General features: G+C 37.9%; 1 protein-coding gene across 1 annotated transcript in view; it reads left to right on the top strand.

Annotated features, from left to right (window-relative positions):
• Nucleotides 1–23,138, top strand: part of LOC149552732 (FHA domain-containing protein FHA2-like) — a 53,655-nt gene extending 30,517 nt beyond the window's left edge. The window contains exon 3 of the mRNA XM_089788282.1: nucleotides 22,591–23,138. Coding sequence (XP_089644408.1) covers nucleotides 22,591–22,800 — 210 coding nt within the window. The 3' untranslated portion in view covers nucleotides 22,801–23,138. The remainder of the gene's footprint in view (nucleotides 1–22,590) is intronic.
• Nucleotides 23,139–23,449: the final 311 nt, after the last annotated feature.

The following is a 23,449-nucleotide window of genomic DNA, read 5'->3' as shown; positions in this document are numbered from 1 at the left end:
CAGTATTATTCCTCAATTGCTTTTCCCTAATTTTGAGAACGACTATAGGTCCCAAGATTAGTTTACCCTCATAATCGAGTGTTGTTGACTCTACACATGGGGTAGCTTGTTCTAGCACTCTTTGGAGTCGAGACATGTATAAGACAGTATGGTTATGACTTTTCTTGGCTAATTCCAGTTCATAAGCTACTTCACCTACTTTCCTTAGGATCTTGTATGGCCCATAAAATCAAGATTTTAGTTTTTCTACTCTGCTTACCTGGATTGAAGACTTTTTATATGGCTGTTTCTGTAAGTATAGTAAGTCTCCAGCTTCAAATGTCCTCTCTATGTGATTTCAGTTGACATAAATCTTTTGTCGATTGTGTGCTTGATGAAACTTTCTTTGAGGGTATCCAGGATGAGTATATTTTGTTGCACAAAATCTTTGGCCCATGGTACTTGACTTCCTTGTGAAATCAAACTTCTAAAGGAAGTTGATTCATAACCATTTAATGCTTTGAAGGAAATCATCTAGATTGATAGGTGATGAGTGGTATTGTAGCTATATTCACTAAGGTGTAACCACTTTATCCATGCATTCTGTTGGCCGGTGACATTTTTTCTCAAGTATCTCTCTATCCACTTATGAATGTAACATCTTAAATTGGAAGCACTTCAATTTAATGACGCTTTAACACCTATTTAATGAGAGGCTTGCATTTAATTTGCATTCTCCTCTTTCTTCTCAACTCTCTTTATTTCTTCTAGATAGAATTAGGGTAGGACCTAATAGTGGCATTCCTTTTTCATGGTGCAAAGCTTGAGGTAGGACCTATCCACTTGGGTCCTCCCTTCCCTTCCTTCAATTACTCAAAATCTATTTTTTGCTTCGAAACTAGGTTTTCTTGGAATTTGTACTTGATTTCCCAAAACCAAGACACATTGCATCCTTGCCAGGGAGCCATATTTAGGTCTCCTCCTTGGGCTATATATCGAGATTGATTTGAGGCATTAATTGTAAGTCTAGTCGATTGATAAGAGAAAGTTTATTCCAAGCCCTTTATAAGCTCATCCATTTGCCTCATTTTGCATCCACAAGTATCCCAAGCAATCCATCGTTCATATGCACAAGCCATCCATCCATCATATCCACACAAACATTCAACCATTCAAGTGTTCATGCATTCCAAGGAGATCCTTTTGCAAGCCATTGAGAGGAGATCTTTTGCATTCAAGGTCCTTTTGAGGAGCTTCAAAGAGTTTATTTGGGGGCTTCATCATCTCTTTATCATTCATGCTACAACCTTTCAAGATTTAGCTTACTTCATTGATGATAATGGAGCTTGTCATCAAGAGAGGGCTTTTATTTGCATCCTTCAATCTTCACATTTCCTTGATCCATTCAATTGGTAAAGTAGCTCATTGTATTTGATTTGAGAAATCCTACTATTGTAAGGTGAATTCGTGCATTTTCTTTACATTTCCAGCATTTCGATTATCTCAATTTCAAGGTTAATTCCTAAAGTGGGGTTTGACCAAGAGAAATCCACCATCAACAAAACAAAACCATCTTTCTTATATAAGTTGTAGATCTTGGAAGGAAAAGAAGAGTGCAGATTTGGATACTCTTTTTGCAAAACTTCAGAGATTTAAAAATTGTTACGCATTCGCACACTACCAAGTAGGGACACACTGCATCCCTCCAGGTCGACCCTGCTGCCTTAGGTCGTCACTGCCAGAAGACAGAAAGGTTTCTAGGTTCTATAGATCTTGCCATTTTAGGTTTGGGCCTCAGACTGTTTGTTGTCTGGAGTTGCACAAAAACCATAAAATCAGATCCAATATTCCACCTCACTCTTCAAGGTAAGTCCTTTGTTTTCTTTCTTCATTTCAACACTTCTACTTTCTATATCTATAGTCTTAATTACATTTCATAGTTCTACATTAGGGTTTTAAGGGTCTTGCATTCTTTGTCTAATTCTATAATCATTAGATCTTGGTTTGCATTAGTGCTCCTTCATCACTTGGATTGCACTAATCTCCTTAGATCTAATTACCTTAGAGTTGGAGTTGAAAGGATCAATCTCCTTAAGTCCCGTTTGAGGTTTAAGGTTATCAATCCAACCCAAAATGTGAAGTGATTGAGTTTGTTTATGATTGCTTCACATTTCACCTTATACAGTTTAACAATTTCAGTTTGGTCATGTAATTGGGGGTGTTAACTTGTGCTCGGTGTAAGTTCTATTCTTGCTAATCAGAGGAGGTCTTGCAAAAATAGGCTAAGGAATGAGCTATCCTGGTGACCAACAATGTTTCTTGGAGGATCATGTAACTTGAAGACTTCTTTGAGGAATATTTCTGCAATTTGTGGAGCTTGACATTCAGCAGATATCACTATGAAATGTGTGTACTTGGTGAGCTGATCCACTACTACATAGATGCAATCCTTCCTTTGAACTTTAGGCAACTCTGTTATGAAATCCATGGAGATGCTTTCTCATTTGTTTAGTTGGAATGGGTAAGGGTTATAGAAGACCTGGTGGGTGGTTTTCTTCCATTGTGTTTCTCTAACAAGTTATGCGTTCTTGTACATGCTTTAGAACATCTCCCTTGAGGCCTTTCCAAGAGTATCTCTCCTATACTTGCTTGTAACTTTTATAGTACCCTTGGTGGCATAATAAGGGATTGTCCTAGTATTTTGTAGGATTAAATATTTCATTTTTGAGTGGGATAAAGGAATTAACTATTATTTATAGGAACTCTCAATTGGGAAAAATTCCCTTCCAACATACTATTAACCTGTGAGTCTTTAGCATATTCTACAATGATATTATTTTTTCTTTCTATGAAAATGCTTGTTAGGGTTGTGATAAAGCATCTGCTACAACATCATTTGCCCCTTTTACATACTCAATATAAAAATATAAGCTTGTATTTTGCTTGCCCATTTTTGTTCATTTAGGTCTTGATTCATAAAGAGCCTCAAGCTATTGCGACAAGTCTTAACATTGAATTTCCTACAAACCAAATATTTTTGAATTTTGGCAACAACATGAATAATAGCTATTGTCTCTTTCTCATAGATTAAGTAGTGTCTTTCGGTCCCAGTGACCTTGTGACTTTTAAATGCAATGAGGTTGCTTATTTCGCATCAAGACATGTCTAGTTCCTTTTCCAAAAGCATGACATTGGAGTTTGAAGGGTAATGTGAAATTACGAATAGTTAGAACAAGGCATGAGCTCTTTGCTTCCTTTAGTTTTTCAAAGGCCTCTTGAGAGACTTCACTCTACATAAAGGCCCTCTTTAAGTCAAGTCTATGACTGGGTAGCTATTTTGGAGAATAGTCTTAGAAAGCATTTAATGTGAATGAATAATCCCACGAAGCCCCTTAGTTGTGTCAGGGATTTGGGTTTTCTCTATTCCTTGATGGCTAAGTTACTGATTTGGGTGCAGATGCAAATGCGGGTACTAGAATTAGATATGCAGATGTGTGGATTCTTTTTTGGGTTTTGGATGCGTTTGGGTGCACTTATATATATACACAAAAAAAAAAGCAAGAAATATACAACATTAGATCATTTGATAGTATTATACTTCATCGTTAATCAAGATAAATATTAAATGCCAATTGATAGTTCACAAATATTCAAATATGCCATATTATATATGTCTATGCTTGTGATTCCAATGAAAATCAAAAAATCATTACAATTACAAAATGAAAATGTAGTTCATGATTCAGTGTTCATCAATCAAGGTTCACTAATCTAAAACATAAGGATTATTAAAAAATCTCCTCTTCAAAATGCTATTGCATGTTCAAGATCATTTGATCCCAAAGTGGTTCCACTTGCTCTAGATGCACCATGTGTCAAGATGCAATCTTCATTATTATAACCCGTAGAGAGTCTTGTTAGCTCATCAACGGTTGCATCCAAGTTGGCATACTCTGGGGCTACATCCCAAAGCTTTGTTGCCCCATACTTGTAAGTTAGATCTTGATGGCACAAGACATAAGTTGCAATGAATATAAACCAAGTCTCAGCTTTTTTGGAGCCCAACCAATTACACTTCATTGAGTGATAAAGGAGTATGTACTCCAATTTTGTTTAGTGGTTGATGAACTTGCAACTTGAGAAGTGTTCACAAAATAAAAAATAAAAATGCAAAGTAAATTAAAGAATGCTAAGTACTAAATTGTAGAATACAAGTGGTAAAAAAAATACGAGAAAACTTACTTGCAAGAGGTTGTAGATACTTAAATGGTTGAGCATAGAGGTACGACCATTTGATAGCTTCCATGTCATTTTGGTCATTGATAGTTGTTGGACTATGATCTTCCCAAGGCAAACAAGGAAAATATTACCCTAACCTTTCTTTGTACTTTGTTTGGAAAGACTCTCTCAAAATCTTTCTTGTACCCATCAGTAACTTCATCTACGTATGGTGCTACGCTCCCTAGCATAGAACATTTATTCTTTCCATAGTAGCTTGAAGATAGGGCATATGCAAGGAGGTGCAATGGGGTGGTTATCTTTTCCCAGTGGTGGTGAATGATTGATTCCACCTTATTGCATAAGTTTTAAATTTCAATTGGGTCATTCTCATGATTTAAGTTGATGGATTTAATTTTTTCTTCATGTACACTTATGCTTTGCGCACTGATCTTGTGACCTAGGTAAAGGATCTCTTCTAGGCCAAACTCACATTTAGAAGATTTAGCATACAAGGATTCTTGTTCCAAAATGTTTAGGACTTCCTTAATGTGCTTGAGATATTCTTCCCATGTCTTGTTGTAGATAGGAATGTCATCATAAAATATGAGTGGGAACTTCCTTAGTTGTTTTAGGAATATATGATTCATACACAAACAAAATGTTGCTTGGGCATTTGTTGATCCAAAATGTAGGACTAAGAACACAAAGTGCCTATAATGACTCCAAAAAGAGGTTTTAGGAATGCCTTCCTTTCTAATCCTTATTTGATGATACCTTGATCATAAGCCAATCTTGGAGAAGTGTCTAGCTCCACGGAGCTCATTGATTAACTTGTCAATTCTTGGTATGGGGTATTGGTTCTTTATTGTTTTCTTGTTTAAAGCCCTTTAGTCTATACACATTCTCATGGTACCATCCTTTTTTTTTGATTGATACTAAAAATGATTTTAAATGGACTTGAATTAGGTTGAATATGCCCGTTTCTAGTAGTTCCTCAATAGTTTTTTCAATCTCTTCTTTGAATTTATAGGGGTGTCGATAGTGTGTGGTGATTGCAAGTTTTGCCCCCTCTTCCAATTCTGTTATATGCTCAATTCCTCTTAGGGAAATATCATGTTATTGATTTTGGTTCTAATGCTGATGCGGGTGCGGGGTGCTGATACGTGGATGCATGGATTTTTTTTTGTGGGGATTTTGGATGCGTTTGGGTGTGTCCATACATAAATATATATATTTTTAAATACATATATGTACAGTTGTCAACTATAATTTATTTATGCAAAGAAATACAAGAAATATACAAAAATAAACCATTGATTGAATCATTATCATAATCAAATTGAAATAACAATTATGTCTAATTAGTAAATTACTCAAGTTCAAGATTCCAATGCAATTCAAGTTATAAAATCAAAACATAGTTCACGATTCAATGTTGATCAATCAAGAGTCAAGGCTCAAGATTCACAAATCACATTCATTCATTCAAAATCATAAGGATTCTCAAAAAAATCCACATTCTCATCTTGTCCTCCTATTGCAACACTTGCAAGTTCATTTGAACCATGCATGGTTCCAACTGTGCTAGATGCACATGCCATGATGTTATCAAAATCATCATCCGTCATCACAGTAAGATCCTGAAGTGTTGCATCCAAGTTTGCATATTCAGGGGCTACATCCCAAAGCTTGGTTGACCCTTCCTTGTATCCATCCTCCTTACATGACAAAAGACGCAAGTTGGTATGTATATAAACCAAGTCCTCAGCTTTCTTTGAGCCCAACCAGATGCGCTTCACTAAATGGATATAGGAGTATGTACTCCAATTCTGTTTAGTAGAAGAACTTGCAACCTAAATAGTGTTCATAAAAAATTAAAATTAAACATACAAATGAATATAAAATTAGAGAATATTAAATACTAAAGTGTAGAATACAATTGCTAAATAAATAAATAAATGAAAACTTGTGAGAGGATCTTGATTGCAAGAGGTTGTAGATGCTTGAATGGTTGACCATACATTTACCACCATGTGATAGCTTCCATGTCATTTTGGTTCTTTATTGCATATGGAGTAAGTTTTGATCCTAAAGCAAATAAGCCCTTAGTTATAAGATTTGTGCCCTAGAGGTTGGATCCGGATTCGTCCATATTCTTCCAGATTTTTAAAAAAAAATTAATTATTTTTTTTTTTTGATTATTTTCTTATAATCATAATGGATTCGATCCATAGATTCATACGAGAATCAGAGATTCATGCTATGAAATGATATAGAATCATAGATTCATACTTTGAAATGATTTAGTTTTATAATTATGTATATTTCTCTCATTTTTTAGTATATATAATGCATATATATTTATATATATAAGAATACACGAATCCTCCACAAATCATAATTGGGAAAAAAAATCACGAATCCACGGAGCTGATTCACATGCCCAAGTCGGATTTGTTTCACGAATCAATAACTAAGAATAAGCCAAATTCTAGCCTCACCTTTTTGTGCATTTCATCATCTTGGAAGAGTCTTGCAAATGCAGTGTAGCACCCAGTAGCAACTTCTTCATTTGCATATGCTGCAATTCTCTCTGACATAGCAAGTATTTCCTAGCTATAGTACCTTGGAGATAAGGCATATGCAAGGAGGTGCAATGGGGTAGTCATCCTCTCTCAATGATGATGAATGATATCCTCCACCTTTTTGCACAAGGCTTCACATTCCGTGGGGTTAAGTCTTATGTGCTTGTATGGAAAGCTTTACCTTTTCTACCATTGTGTCCATGCCATCATACACATCCCCCAAGCAAGGTGCATTTGTATCGGCAAAGTGTAGCATAGTCATGATAGGCTCGGTGAAATCCAATACAAATTGCAGATGAGCCCACTAATGCTCATCCAAGATCATACCCCTGACCTTCAAGGTTCTCTCTGAATTTGAAGCCTTCCATATAGTCCACTAGTTACAAATAACCATTTGGCCCAATGCTGATTGCACCTTGAGGAGTTGTTTTCAGAACAACAATATGAGATGCAAATCTAGTCTCAACAACCTATAAGCAAGTTGACAATATGACATCAAATATAAAACAAAGTTTTAAATAAGAAATTTGATAGCTGAACATGAATATAAAACTTATTCAAAATAAATAAATAAATGAAAGTAAGTAATTACAATTTTAAATCTACCTTCAACAACTCCAACTTGGAGAATGATCTGAATATAGATTGTGACATGTGGTAGTTTGTCAGAAACATTTGTATCTCCTCTCCTTCTTGGTATATTTGCTTCACCCAAACAATTTGGGTGCCAATTTGTTGCATGACCAAGTTGAGAGAGTGTATGGTTCATGGTGTCAAAAAAATATGGTCATATCGAGACTCAACCAAAGCACCTACACCCTTACAATTCGTGGCATTATCTGTGACCACCTGGACCACATTCTCACTACCCACCATCTCTATTGCCTCAATGAGAATTCTAGAAATGAATTGTGAATCCTTAACTTGTCCTTCACAATCAACAGCCCCCAAAAACATTGCCCCTTCGGGGGATATTGCAATCACATTTATCAATGGACAGTTTCTTGTGTCTTTCCATCCATCAGACACAATAGTTATGCTGAAAGTTTTCCAAGATGTCCTAATTGGTTGAAGAGCTTTGTCTATAGAAATCTTTTCTTTTTGTAAAAGAGTAGCATGCACCTTTTCAAACTCGGGGCTAATGTAATCAGCTGGTGCTCTAAGGATGGTTGCAACCTTTTCCTTCCAGTATGGCAATCTTACCAAATTGAAAGGAAGACCATTAGCATAAAGGCAATGTGCAATTGCTTCATCAACAGTCTCTCTTGCCTCCATTTTGAATGCTTGATCCAATGGACCTCTATTGCGGGTAATAACTTCTACTTCATCATCCTCCTCTCCCACTTCCAAGAATGGATGTTTGGAGGATGCAACATGATTGATGGGTACAGTCACTTTGCTCTTTGTAGATGAAGGTTTGTACAAACTTGTTTTTGATTTGCTCGCTAAATGATCAGCAACCTCTTGTTCTTTTTTGAATCCGGCTAATTGTGCATCACTCAACCTTTTTCCATCTTTACTTCCATTGCACAATGCTATTCCTTTACCAGTAGGGCCTATAAAATGAACTTTGACCCTAGAATATGAGCTGTTGAATGGTTTACAATAATATACATTGCATTTCCAAATGTATGACCCACCTCCAAAAACCTGTGATGATCTTCTGGTGTGTGCATAATGGAGATGCCACATCAATATTGAAGTTATCACTTCGTTCAGCTTGCCCTTCTGCTGAACTTTGACTATTAGTAGTGACCATTCTTGCACAATAGAAACTATGAATCTAATAAGAAAGTAGAAAAAATTAACTTAGAAATGTTTAAAAAAACTATGAACATGAAATATACAAGTGCAAATATACAATACAAAAATACTAAAAAAAGATGGCTACACTTATTCCTTCATTTCTTTAAAAGGAAAAAAACGAAAATCTTGAAAAAAATCTTCTAAAACTTGAAAAATTCATGATCTAAAAAAAATCACTAAAAAAGCTCATGAAATGGATCAAATGCTTACCTTAGATGCTTAATCGTCCTTTGTGGAAGCTCAATAGACACCCTACAAATGATCCTTTTCAAAACTAATGACCTTGCTTTCAAAATGCCACAATGGAGACCAAATGAGAAGAGAGCCCAACTGCAAACAAAATGGGAAGAATGGGCAATGAATGGCCTCTTTTAGGGCCGTTTTAGGGTTGCGAGGAAAATAGGAGAAAAAATAAAAATAAAAAAACAAATTAAGCACATGTTTTAATGTCACTTAAGTGACTATCTACTCGAAGCATCCGGATGCTCATGGGATGTGCCTAGATGCTCAATCGATGCTCTCAGGATGCTCTCCCAAGCACCCCGTGCGCATCCGTAGGAGAAGGGGGTGATTCCTAGCAGCATCCCTTGCGTATCCTCCCACATACACGCACCGGAACGCATCCACATGAGCATCCCCCTCTTTCCCAGATGCATTGGTAACTTAGGTTGTAGATCTTGTAAATGATCATACATTGTGTGATTCACTCTCCTTGCTTGGGTCAAAATATCCTTTCTAGTTTTTCACAAGAGACTACTTTTGGGGATCCATTGGGTAACCACTCCAAGGTGACTTCTTGCCCCACATGTTTGAAGCAAATTTTCAATTTCCGGAGGTCAAACATTAAACATTCAAGGGAGTATATCCATGGAGTGCCTAATATTACATTGGTGTCTAATGATACCACATAGAAATCATCCCTAATGAGGTGTTTCCATGAGGCAATTTCTAGTTGAATAATTGTAGTACATAACCATACCTTCTGCAGTAGTGGTTGTTGTAGATCTCTTAAAGCTTTCAGTCTTTATCTTCATCCTTGTAACTGATTTCTCATCAATTAAATTGTGGGATGCCCCACTATCCGCTAGGGTGATGACCTTATGCCCTTTAGCACTTTTGACTTAGAACAGTCAGTGATTAGAGATGTGAGAGATGGTTTTCAAAGATTCATATTCTTAACCTTCGAACTAACTTTTCTTTCTAGGATTCTCTTACACTTCCTTGTCATTAGTTGCTTTTATCTTATTAGTTCAGCCTCTCTTTCTACATGTGTCCATGCTCACATGGTCCCTTGCACTTGAAGCACAAATTCCTCTTTTTTATGTCATCTTTGTGGTTTTGGACATTTTCATCTCGACATACATCTCTTCGTTTCCATTTCTCATTACATTGGAAGCATGTTCTTTCTTGGGCGTTCCGTCCTACATCTTTCATCTTTATGAGTTTACTTGGAGTGTATGTTAGAAGTATGAGAGATGGTGGCCAAAGATCCATATTCTTTATCTTCAAACTATCTTTTCATTTCAGGGTTCGCTTAGATTTCCTTGTCTTTAGTTGCTTTTATCGTATTAGTTCAGTCTCTATTTCTGCGTATATGGCCATGTTCCCATGGTCCCTTGAAGCACAAATTCCTCCTTTTTATGTCATTTTTCTGGTTTTGGATATTTTCATCTTGACATACATGTTCTCGTTCTCATTTCTTCTTACATTGGAAACATGTACTTCTTTGGCTGTTCCGTTCTACATCTTTCAGCTTCACAAGGTTACTTGGAGTGTGTTAGGGGGTAAAGCTTTCAGGCTTATCCTTCAATGGGTTATATTCAAACATTATTGTCCTTTGAATTGCTTCTTTTAGGTTTGTTGGGTCCAAGGTGCTCACTATGCTTTTGATTTGATTCTTTCCATCCCTCCACAAATAGGGGAGTCTCTCTTGAGAGATTTCTCATACCATGATGGCCAAATTTGGAATTTGGTGGCAACATCTTCCATTGTTCCTTGTTTCTTTAGTTGATTTAATTCTTGAAACTCCATTGATGATGCCTTTGATCGTATATTTTGATGATTTTTTGTGTAAATTTGTCACAAATAGTTATGATTTGGTGACTTTGGGTAAAAAGGCCATGGTGTCACCACTCATGGGCTGTTCCTGTCAAATGGAGCACGGCAATTCTAATGACATTTTCCTTTGTTATGGTTCTTAGTGAAAGATAAGTGTCCAACTTTTGGGCCCATGAATGTGCCCTCAACTTTCCTGATCCATCAGAGCTAGGAAGGGTTATCTTACTCACCCTTTCCTATAGGTCTTTATTAGGTTCTCTTTTTCTTTTCTTATTAGGGGCGGCTTTCTTTTTGGCATCACAGTAATCCCTGAAAGAGAGTGTTCTTCAAAATCTGGGGTCAAGTCTAGAGTATGCTTCTAAAATCTCAAAAACATTATTCATGGGTGCAATGTTTGCTTCTTCCATGTTTTCCTCCCTAGGTAGAAGGGATGTCTTGTTGGCCTAGGGTTGGATACCGTTGAGAAGATATTATTATTATTATCCTTGGAGTGGAGTTAGTATCCCTTCCATTCCTACTTATTTTTTGAATGGCTTGAAGGAGGAGTTGGGTGGCTCTTTCATTCTTCTCATTCTGTTCCATGAGATTTTAAGTGATTTGTTCCATGAAAGCTCTAAACTCACTGCTCATTTGTTTGCCCATAGTGTTGTTTGGTGTAGGATCATTAATAGATGCAAACTTTCATCTCTCTTTCTAGAGCCCTTTGAGCCCTTTGGCTAGTTTGCATCAACTACCTTTCATAGGTTGGCAAGAAAGATGCTCTAATACTGATTGTAATGCCCCCCTCCTAATCTGCCCTAAATTCACAATTGTAGCAAATTAGTCTTAGGGTTATAGCTCAGAAATAATATCTCTGGAATAATGTGCCCTGAGACTTGAGCCATACATATACATATATTCAATTAGGGTTAGGCAAGCAACATCGTATTCATAGATTATCAAAAGTGTCACACAAACATGCTAGGGTTTGGAGGAAGAGACCGGTGGGTCTGCTCGAAGCCATTTCTACACTATGTCCAAGAGGGATGGCTACCACAGCCCTCTTGGTGGTTTGTACCTCCCCATCCTTCCTCATCCCTTGGAAAACGCATGCAAGGTGGTTTTTTGGCTCTTCTACAATAGGGACCTCTGGTATTGTCAACTCAAGGATGGCCTACTTACTTTACACTTTCAAAGCCTTTTACTTACACCTTAGGTCTAGCTCTTCAAGATGGACTTCAGATAGACATATCTCACATATTCGTCATCATATGCAACATAGTCATCAGCATTGATATTGATGTATGACAATCAAATCTTATATAGACTTGCATATTATTCGTTTATATAGCTAATCATGATGACCAAGGATGTTAACATAATAGATATATCAATGAGTATGATGATGGGATCTGAGATGCTTAGAGATCTGCTGTAACTCGAATGCTGAAACTGTATTGATTTCAACTTTGGTTTCTGCCCACTACTGTTTGAACAATCCCTTTTGGTTATGTGACATGACTGCTGCTTGTGTCATATTCCTGATTAATGCTTGATGTGATTTTATGCTGTACATGTCTTGTGCTTTTGAGGCTGATTGATAATCAAAACTGATATTTGAATCTGAAAGATTTTTAGATTTACTTATGGTTGTTCTTCTCTGCTGTTCTGTATTTTATTTCTGATTCCTTTCCATGCTCTTGGAAGTTCCTTCTATATATACCCAGTGGCTTCTTGAAGGTGGGCGTTCCTTGAAAAGTAATAATCTTCTCAATAGGGGCGTGACTCTTCAGATTATCCCTTTCTCTCATGATCAATAGTCTTCCTTTAATCACATTTTCTTTCTGCGAGTTGGCTGTTCCTTAATTACCTTGCTTTATGTAAACAATATTTTATTTAATGAATATTTGGAATTTGCTGGTGTTGTCTTTTCTTAATGGATTGTGCCTTGTTCTTATTATATCCCTGCCTTTCCTTATTTGGTTAGTCCTGAATAGCTTAATCTTCTTCATGCTGGGATCATGATTGTAATGATGACGAGAGTTCACTAGTTTTGGAGCCACATAGGATGTTTCAAGTTTTATGAGGAACTAATCACAAAGGATAATTTTTCTACGGCATTGTTAGGGTAATAAGTAACCGAAGATTTGATCTCCTTCATTAATAGAAGGTTTTAACCTTGAAGATTTGTTAGATAAGATTAGTGATCTTCAGCTGTATTTCGAGTTTGAGTCTATTGAACACCCAAAGAGAATCAAGCATGCAAACACTAAGCTAAAGCCAAGACTTGATCTCCTTTGTTAATTAGGAGGTTTGAATCTTGAAGATTTGTTGGATTAGATTAGTGATCTAGAGAAGTATTTTGTCTTTAGAGTTTGAGAGCACCCTAAGAGAGTCAAGTATGTAACCACCACTAAAGTTGAAGGGGCACATGGCCTTTATGGTGGGACTACGTGTAGAAAGTCAAGGTTTAGAATAAGTTTTTGCCGATAAAGCATTTCAATATGTGAATGGTCTGCATACTATAGTTGAAGATGGAGTTTTCTATTCTTTTTGTGAAGGATGCCTACCAACTCATGCTAGGGGAAAAAGAGTTCTTTCACAAATAACAGAGAATGTAAGCCAAGGACAAGATTGGAATGACAAGCATGCCAATAAATAAAGTTATGTGTAGAGGGCAACAATAACATCAATGGTAGTGCACACGACTCCAAAGAAGAGCAGGCTTACTAGAAAGGGAAGGCACAACCAGACGAGTTTGTGGAAGTAGTGTTTCTAGAACATATTACAAACGTAGAGAAGCAAGGCACATATGGAACAAGGACTAGTGGAAAAGAGTGCGTATTGCATAAGGTTGTGAAGTAGAGAATGCAGCCTTAGGAGTTGGAGAGAACTTGGTGTTGCTTTAGCCTATGAAGGAAGACAAAGAACCACAGCCGAGGAAGAGTATCTTCTGCACCTTGTAAGTTTGGATGAAGGTGTTGTAAGATGATTATAGGTGGAGGGTTGACTTAATGATTTAGTGTCCATTTAGCGTTGGAGAAAGAACTTGGTGTTTCTTTAGCCTACTAAGGAAGACAAAGAACCACGGTTGAGGAAGAGCACTGTGTTAGTTTGGAGAAACATGTTGTAAGTTGATTATAGGTGGAGGAAGGACTTAACAATTTAGTGTTTCTTCCTGATTTTAAAGCATCTATTACAATAATAGATAAGTTGTCTATTATTAGTTAATGGTTATCTATTGTAAATATCTAGTTAGCTTTAGTTAGCTTTCACTTTTTTAGCTTTATCTGTTAGAATAGAATATTTCTATTCTTTTTGATAGTTTCCTAAGGAAACATCACTTTATTCTTTTGTATAAATTGACCTCTTGGTCTCTGTTAATAACAAGTATTTTACCAATTACTTCCGTAATATGGTATCAGAGCTAATACTTGAAGTTTTTTCAAAAATTCTATAATTTCTTTTTTGAAATTATTTGCTTCAAAATTTTCGGAATTTTTTTTGCTATTTCTCAAAAACCTGTCTAGGGTTTTCCGTTTTTTGAAGAATTCATGTGTTCATTGTCATTTTTCAGCTGCTGAAAATCGCAGATCTGGAGGTTGTTTTTCTGCAACTCGGATCCTCGTCATATCTGAAAATTGCGAGCTAGGGTTTCAGTGTTGGCATCTGTTTTTCTGCAGTCAAGGAACAATGTTTTTGTGGGTGAAATCACAGTTTTTTATGCTAAAATCTCTTTGCCTATGCTGTTTCAGGCAAAAATACCCCTGTTCTGATCAAAATCGTCTTTTTTAGACTTGCAAACACCATTTTTCTGTTGCTTTGACTTTCAAATCCGCCGATTGGTTTTTTGGCTCGAAACCCTAATTTTTGGGGTCAGAATTTTTTATTTGTTTGCAAATTTTTGGTGGGTTTTTCGAGAGCTCAATTGGGTTGTCGTTTGTTTTTTCTGGGTGCCTTGTTTTTCGTGCCTCGATTTTTGAGCCAGCGGATTCAAAAAATAGCATATTCCTTCTGGGTTTTTTGAGTTTTCTTTTGGGTCACTCTTTGATTCTTTTGGGTCTTCCATATTTTTGCCTCGAACAACGTGCCTTCACAGATTTTCATTGAAAGATGTACCATGGCATCTCTAACAAATATTCTGCTCGAGCATAACTCCAAATTCAATGGTCGCAATTATGGAACCTGGAAGCAGCGGATCATCGTAATCTTTGAATATTGGAACACCGATCAACTTGTTCTGGGTGTTACGAAGCGTCTGACTTCTGGGGGTCCTAATCAAGATACATGGGATCTGAATAACTGAGAGGCAATAATGCTTCTCAAGTTATCCGTGGTTGATGATCAGCTTTCTCAGATTCCATCCGGCAAGACAGCTGCCGAAATCTGGACACACCTCAAAGGTCTTCATGAGACTTCTGACAAAAGTAGAGCCTTCTTTCTGAAAAACACTCTGTTTTCTATTGTCATGGATGAGCGGACCATGCTCCAAGCACACCTGAATCAGATTCAGGAAATCCGTGATCAGCTACTTGCCATTGGTCGCAAGATGGAGGAAGAGGATATTGTGGTAATCACTCTTCGGAGTTTACCAAAATCCTATGAGCATTTTATCGAGACTCTCAACATCACATCTACTGGTGTTGATCTAAAGTTCACTGGTCTCTGCACCCTGCTGTTTCAGCAAGATCGGTGGAAACAACAGTTCGGTAGCAGCTCCAATTCCACCTCCACTGAGCAAGCCTTTGTTGCGAAATCCTTTCAGAAGGATAAGGGCAAGTTTTAGCAACCATCTCAGCAAAAGTCTTCTGCTCCAACATCCGATGGTACCAAAAAGAACATTCAATGCAACTACTGTCACAAGTTTGGTCACATGAAGGTTGAATGTTGGAAACGCTTAGCTGCCCAATCTAAGCAATCCAGTTCGCAACCCAAAGCGAACAGTGCAGAGCACACTGAGCAGGTAGAATTTTCCTTTTATGCCTTTATGGCTAAGAGACCTGCAGATCATGTGAAGTCGTTTGCCTGGTACATTGATTCAGGTGCCTCTCGACATTTCACTCACCACAGAGACTGGTTTACTGACTACCAGCCTTATTCAGATTCTGTTATTTTTGGTGGTGGAGAAGAGTACATGGTTGTCGGTAAAGGCAACATTTAGATTCAGTCTATTAGGAGGAATCTCATATTGTGTACTACGTTCCAGGGATGGAACTAAATCTACTCTCAGTCAGTCAGTTGTTGCGACATTCTCCACACTTGGCAGTTACCTTCAGTTCACATTAGTGCACCATCACTGATCGGGCGACTAAGTCTACTGTTGCAGTTGGTCTTGCGGATCATGGTCTTTTCAGACTTATTGATTTTGGTGATTCTCAGGACTTAGCTATGGCTGCTCGGCGATCTTCCATAAGCACACTTTGGCATCAACGATATGGGCACTTAAATGTGCATTATCTCTCACAACTTGCTCGGGATGAGCTTGTTCTTGGTTTGCTAGAGATTCAAACTCAACACCTTGGAGTTTGTGACGCATGTCAGGCTGGGAAGCAACATCGCACACTTTTCCCGAGTGGCGATTCGTGGCGAGCTTCTCAGGTACTTCAACTTGTTCATGCTGATATCTGCGGCTCTATGGCCACTCCTTCTGTTCTTGGGTACAGGTATTTTCTGTTGTTTGTAGATGATTTCAGTAGAAAAATGTGGGTGTATTTCCTTAAAAAGAAATTCGATGCATTTGCTGTATTTCAGAAGTTTAAACCCTTAGTTGAAAAAGAGTTTGGAAAATCTATTAATACTCTTAGATCAGACAATGGGGGGGGAATTTTGTTCTAATGTTTTCTTCAGCTTCTTGGATACACATGGCATCCAACGCCAGTTCACCACACCCCACACACCACAACAGAATAGTGTAGTTGAACGTTGGAATAGGACAATCACCGAGATGGCTCGTTCCATGCTCGAACACAGACATGTTCCGAAGCAGTTTTGGGCAGAAGCAGTTAACACTGCAGTTTATCTGTTGAACCGGTCACCCACAGTGGTGGTCAAAGGTAAAACTCCGGAAGAGGCCTGGTCAGGTCGCAAGCCCCGAATCAGTCACCTGAAGGTTTTTGGCTCTCTTGCTTTTGTTTGGATCCTTGATGCTTCATGCACCAAGTTGGATGCCAAGAGTCAGAAACTGATGCTTGCTGGATATAGCAGTCTTCACAAAGCCTACCGCCTGATTGATGTTGGGACATCTCATCTCATATATAGCCATGATGTAGTCTTTGATGAGCAACGAGGACCATCATGCCTATTTCTCCTGTTCTTGATCCTGCAGACCAGCCTATGCAGGCTCATGATTTGGGAGTTTGGCTTCCATTAGTTCCACCTGATGGGAGGGCTCCAGTAGCTCCTGCAGCTCCAGTTATTCCAGTGATACCTGTACAGAATCCTTCGGCTTCTCCTGCAGGATCACTTCGTTTTGAAGATGCTTCACCTGAGTTTGATCCAGCTTCTTCTGATGCAGATCCTGCTGATCAAGCATCTCCTAGTACTACTATTGGTCCTTCTCCTATCCGGCCTAAGTGGTGGGCTAAGAGCCTAAGACACTTGCTGATCTTCATGACGATGAACTCGTAGATGGGAGAACTGCTCGGAAAAAGAGCAATACTACAGATTCTGTTAACTTTGCTCGTATGGCCAACATTCACAGTGTGTTTGAACCTCAAACATATTCTGAGGCTAACGGAATTCCAGAGTGGAAACAGGCCATGACATCTGAACACCAGAGCCTGTTGAAGAACAACACTTGGGTCCTTTCTGATCTTCCACTAGGGAAGAAACCCATTGGCTGCAAATGGGTCTACAAAATCAAATACAAATCAGATGGTACTTTGGATAAGTACAAAGCTCGTTTAGTGGCAAAGGGCTTTTCTCAACGTTAGGGCATTGATTATGAGGAGACCTTTGCTCCTACCGCAAAGATGAGCACCATCAGATTAGTCCTAGCCATGGCAGCACAGTTTGGCTGGAAGGTCCATCAGATGGATGTAAATAGTGCTTTCCTGAATGGTGATCTCCATGAAGAGGTCTACATGATGCAGCCTCCTGGTTTCAAGGTTGTTGGTAAAGACCATTAGGTTCTCAAATTAGTAAAAACTCTCTATGGTTTGAAGTAGGCCCCTCGAGCATGGTACATCAAGATTGATAAGTACCTCAATGATCAAGGCTTCAAGAGGAGTTCTTTAGACTCAAATCTGTACATCAAGACTACTGACAGTGACATCATCCTTCTGGTTATCTATGTGGATGATCTGATCATCACTGGTAGTTCGGCATCTTTGATTCAGGGAATCAAACAGAACTTATGCCAGTCTTTTGATATGACTGACCTTGGGCTTATGCATTATTGCCTAGGTGTTGAAGTTTGGCAACAATCTTCTGGTATATTCATCTCTCAGTCCAAATATGCCAGGGCCCTGTTAGACAAATTTTGAATGCAGGATTGCAAACCTGCATCTACACTTATGGAGAAAGGTCTCAAGTTATTAGCAAAGTTTGATTCTCCTTCCGTTGATGATACTACATACAGGCAACTAGTAGGTAGCCTCATCTACCTCTCTGCTACTAGGCTTGATATTAGCTTCACAGTCAGCGATATTTCATGCTTTATGACAGCTCCTAAGGCTGATCATTGGATGGCAGCAAAGCGTGTGCTTCGTTATGTGAAAGGCACTTCAGATTATGGACTTCTGTACTCTCGAAGTTCTATTCCTAAACTCAGTGGGTTCACAGATTCAGATTGGGCAGGCTCTGTTGATGATAAAAAGTCAACATCTGGATATGTGTTCAGTTTGGGATCTGGTGCAGTCACATGGACCAGCAAGAAGCAACTAGCAGTTTCTCTCTCTTCTGTAGAGGCTGAATACAAAGGGACTATTAAGGCAGCATGTGAAGCTGTTTGGCTTCGTCGGATGCTTGGGGATATGTATGAACGAACCAAGCATGTGGATGTTCATTGTCATTACATACGACAGCTGGTTGAAGACGAGACTATTGATTTGTAGTATGTTCTTACCACAGATCAGACTGCAGACATTCTCACCAAGCCTCTTGGTCCTGATATGTTTGTCAAATTCAGAGGACAGCTTGGTGTTCTAGATAGATTAACCATTAAGGGAGGGTATTACAATAATAGATAAGTCGTCTATTATTAGTTAATGGTTACCTATTGTAAATATCTAGTTAGCTTTCACTTTTTTAGCTTTATCTGTTAGAATAGAATATTTCTATTCTTTTTGATAGTTTCCTAAGGAAACATCGCTTTATTCTTTTGTATAAATTGACTTCTTGGTCTTTGTTAATAACAAGCAAGTATTTTACCAATTACTTCCGTAATAGGATCAACAGACTGAAGGAATAGTATATAGTTGCATTTCACAGTAGAGGTTGTTATTGATGAAATTTGGTGTGATCGATATGCTTTTCATGTGTTGTTGGATGGACCATGCCAATATGATGCTAGTGCCATCCATAGTGGGAGGAAGAACACTTTTACCATCACCAAGTGTGAAAGAAGTTTGGATTGTTGCCATTAAAGGTTGGAAAAGAAGTCATAGAGAACAAGATACTATAATTGACTGCTGTAAATAATTTTAATGAAGTTGAAAGCTTGCAGAAATGTGTGTTGGTTGTTAAATCTGCAATAGTAGAAGAAAGTAAGCTCTAGAACTGTTGAAAAGCTACAAGTAGAAGTTCTGTTGAAGGAATTTGAAGATATTACAGATTGTGGAATGCCTAAGAATTGCCATCAGAGCACAGTATTGTATGGGTTTAATTTTAGGATCCAGCTTAACAAATAAGGCACTGCATAGGCTGAGTTATGAAATGAGGTTTGAGTTGAATGGACAAGTTCAATAATAGCTGAAGAGAGGTTGATTAGGGAACGTTTGTGTTGTACCTACAATATATCCATAGCACTTGTGCCAAAGAAGGGAGGAGAATGGATGTGTATGGACTCCTGTACTTTAGACAAGACCACCATAATTATAATTCATAGGTGTCAATGATTGTGCATTTATACTTTTCCAAAATAGATGTCAAGGGTAGTTACCATCAACTTCGAATCCATGAAGGGATAAATGGAAGACAACTTTCAGAAACAAGGATGGACTGTATGAGTAGCTGATCATGCCATTTGGGTTAAATAATGTACCAAGCACCTTCATGAGACTGATTATTGAATTCTTGAAGCCATTCTTCGGCAAGCTTGTTGTTGACAAGGTGGCATTTTCTGTAGTCTGTCAAATAATGTTTTGTTATTAGGATTCAACTGCATAGTTTTTGAGTCAAACACACTGACCCATATATCATGACTTGTTATTTACACGAACCTATCTCTCGCAAGCATAATTAGTCCACATAGCAGTAATTGCATCTAGGTGATGCTCAGGGTAAATCATCAAGTCTTCTTGGGAGGTCACCCACCCTAGTATGCTTCAACTCAAGCTTGCTTAACTATGGAGTTTCTACCAAGATCAAGCCCACTTACCTTGCTACCACATTTTCTGATAAGGTTGTGGCATCTAGACATGCCAAGAGGTTACTCATACCAGACTATTTTGACTCCAGCATGCTTGACCATGGAGTCTTTGGCAAGATCAAGCTCACCTAGCTTGCACGAGTGAAGATAGGGACTTCCTGGGAGGTAGTTAGCTTAATCTTGGTGGAAAGTCTATGGTTAAGTGCACTTAGAGTGGTGATGGGGATTTTGGTTGTCCTAGAAGTACCAGATACTTAACCCCTTTGAGCAGCACTTATATGCAGTGAGTGCTAAGTGGACCATGTATGCTTATGAGAGACGGCTACACATGAAACACAACTAGTGAAATAGGACCCATGTGCTTGACTTAAAAACAATGTAGTTAATTATTAATAAAACATCATATGTATATTGTTTATCTGGATGACATTCTGGTATTTAGCAAGAAAAGGGAGGATCATCTTGTACATCTGCTGCATGCTTTAACATAGCCAGGGAAGGAGAAGTTGTGGATGAACCTAAAGAATTGCAGTCTTCTGCAGGAGTATGGAATCTTTTCTGAAGCGTGGCCATGCTTTTCTTTTGTAAGAATGCAGGAATTGTGTAGTTTTGATATAAACTGCAGTGCTCTAATCTTTTTAATGTGACTGATGAGACTGGCATGACACGGCCTCCAGTACCACGTAGGCTGGGGTTAGGCTGGACCTTGTGACCTCTTGCTAACCACAGATAGCTTTTGCCAGTTAAACAAGGTCCCCAACACTTAGTCTGGCCACATTCTTCTCATAACATGGTAACCTCATTTTGCTTCGAGTAGAGGATATAAAGATGGTCTTTGCAAGTGGAAGAAATGGAAAGATACTAATGATTAATGAGGAAAGTGTCACAGGGATAAATTGTTTTGGAGCAGTGAATTATGCGAATGAGTTTGTCACATTTTGTTGGCTTTGAGACTTTGGCCGCCTGCACCACCAAATTATGTTCTTCAATTTGCTTTTGAATAGGCTGCTGGCAACCACAGTTTGTTTTTTCATATTATAATTTGGATGAGAATTTCTATTTGCTTCTTCTGGTTCTTGAAGGTTATGTATGCCATCCACTGGGGTTATCTGTTGCTGCTTGATTTGTTGGCCAGTTTGTAAAACTGCACAAGTTAAGTTCAACTATAATAAAAGCCTTACCTCCATCGGAATCAACATGTTTAGAACAAAATATTCCATTATTTTCTAATAGCAACTTCTAATACAGTTGATTGTTATGCTCCTTGTCTTTCCCACCCTTATATTGCATTATTCGGTGGGATGAAATCTTACTTGCGGCATTGCGTGTTTGACTAGACCCTACACTTGTGTGAACTAAATTTAATCCTGCACAAAAAGTGCTATCTGTGGTATGAGCATATTATTTGTTGTTTTTCATTTGATGTCCTTCCATCTCAGATTTATTGGCATCTGTATTTTCTTATTTGATGCTAATCTTTTAGCTCTTTCATTAGACTCTAGAGTACCTAGTTTTGTCCTCGTAATATGGTTTTCAATTGCTAGCATTTGTCTCAATTTTCTGCTCCCTATTCTGTTTTCTTTCTGCTTGTCATTTTCAGCCTTGTTACCATTTGTTATTGAAAATTAAAACGTTTATGTAGTAATTTTTATCCATTACATTGATATGTTTTTATAAGCATATTTTACTCCTGTTTATTAACATTAGAGCTTTATGAAAAGCATCAAGTCGTCCTGGTGCAAACAAACAGTTGCACGTGTTTGAAAATCTCAAGTTCAGAGACTGAATGATATTCTGACATTTTCTACACAAGATCACTGGCAAATTCAATTTGTTACTAGAATACAGTCTGTTGTCATGTGTATTTTGATGTTTACTTCTTTGCCACATGTGGACCTCTGACCTCTTTATTTGTTGGGTGCACTCACAAGCACACAAGAACTAGACTGTGACAAGTACAACCATCTATAGGTTTGTTACAATACTGTGCGGTTCTCTCAGTAATGCCTGTTTAAGATAGTGCTCTCTTGTACATGGAACAAAATTGCCCCAAGACTACATCGAGTATAATTTACTATTTAGTTTTATTCGCCTCAGTTTGTTTCTAACATGTATCAAAAGCATGCCATACCTTTTTCTATGAGTAGATCTGTTCTTTGACCAATGATCACAGACTTTATGATGCATTTGATAAACTACTAATCGAATCCCAGAGAAAAATACATATGCTGATCGTTTTGCTTGTTGGAAGACATTCTGGTCCATAAAAACTGTATTCAGTTATAATTAGAGTCTAAAGACTAAAGTAAATGCTTGCACTTCTGACTGGAATACATACTAGAGCTTGTTGCTAGTACGCCATATTATTGCTTCATAACAAGAGTACATTGGTACTTTTAGAATGTGGACTTATTTGTGCTTTTAATGGTGCAGCTTCTTGAACATTACAGTGGAGTTTGGCATCAGAGTAGAATACGGAAATTTTTGTCAGCTGAGGACTGGGATGATTCTGAGAGTAAGGGTAGACCTTGGATTGGGCTTCTTTCACTTCTTAGGAGATACCCGGAGCATTTTGTCATTAATACAAGGTCCAAAGGACGACTGACTGCAGAATTTGTATCCCTGGTCTCTCTTCTTTCATGAACTGGATAACTTTTTGAGCCTGGGAGAAGTGAGCATCATTGTAACTTGTAAGGGTTTTGGTTGTGGTAAGTTGAGTCAGACAAATGCACAACCTTTCCGAACCTTTCTAGTACGAAGTCTGTCTGTATGCTACTCAGTAGATTGTTACAACTTGTCTTTGATATGTCAGATTTTCTATAGATTTGTAGGTACATTTATTTAGACATTGCATCAAACTCATAACACATTTAATAGGTGAAGCAATATTGAGTGAATTGGTTTAGGGGTATGGTTGTAATCCTGTATATAAGACAGAATTTGAAGAGATGAAAATTCCTCCTCCTTTGTCATGCATTGTATATCTGTTTCTGCATGATCCAAAGTTTGTGTCTTCTCAATGCTATAGGCATCCCACAAAATTATATAAAATCTTGGCCTTTTTTAATCTCGTTAATGCAAATTTATACAGGCATAGTATTATAAATGCTAAAATTAAAATACAAAGCAAGAAGTTTTACTGTTTTGATCAATGAAACTTGTGAGCAAAGTGAGGAAGAGGGACTTTGAAATAAAGGATTTGTCATCTGGTTATCACAAGTGATGAGAAAATTGTGGGGTATCTATTTAACAAGCAGTATTGACTATGGATAACTGTATTCTTATAGTGATT

The sequence above is a fragment of the Cupressus sempervirens genome, chromosome 6, assembly GCF_028749045.1.
Source record: "Cupressus sempervirens isolate cs-2001-9-10 chromosome 6, ASM2874904v1, whole genome shotgun sequence".
Taxonomy (NCBI): domain Eukaryota; kingdom Viridiplantae; phylum Streptophyta; class Pinopsida; order Cupressales; family Cupressaceae; genus Cupressus; species Cupressus sempervirens.
The sequence above is the reverse complement of the archived record's forward strand: the minus strand, read 5'-3'. Positions and strand labels throughout refer to the sequence as shown.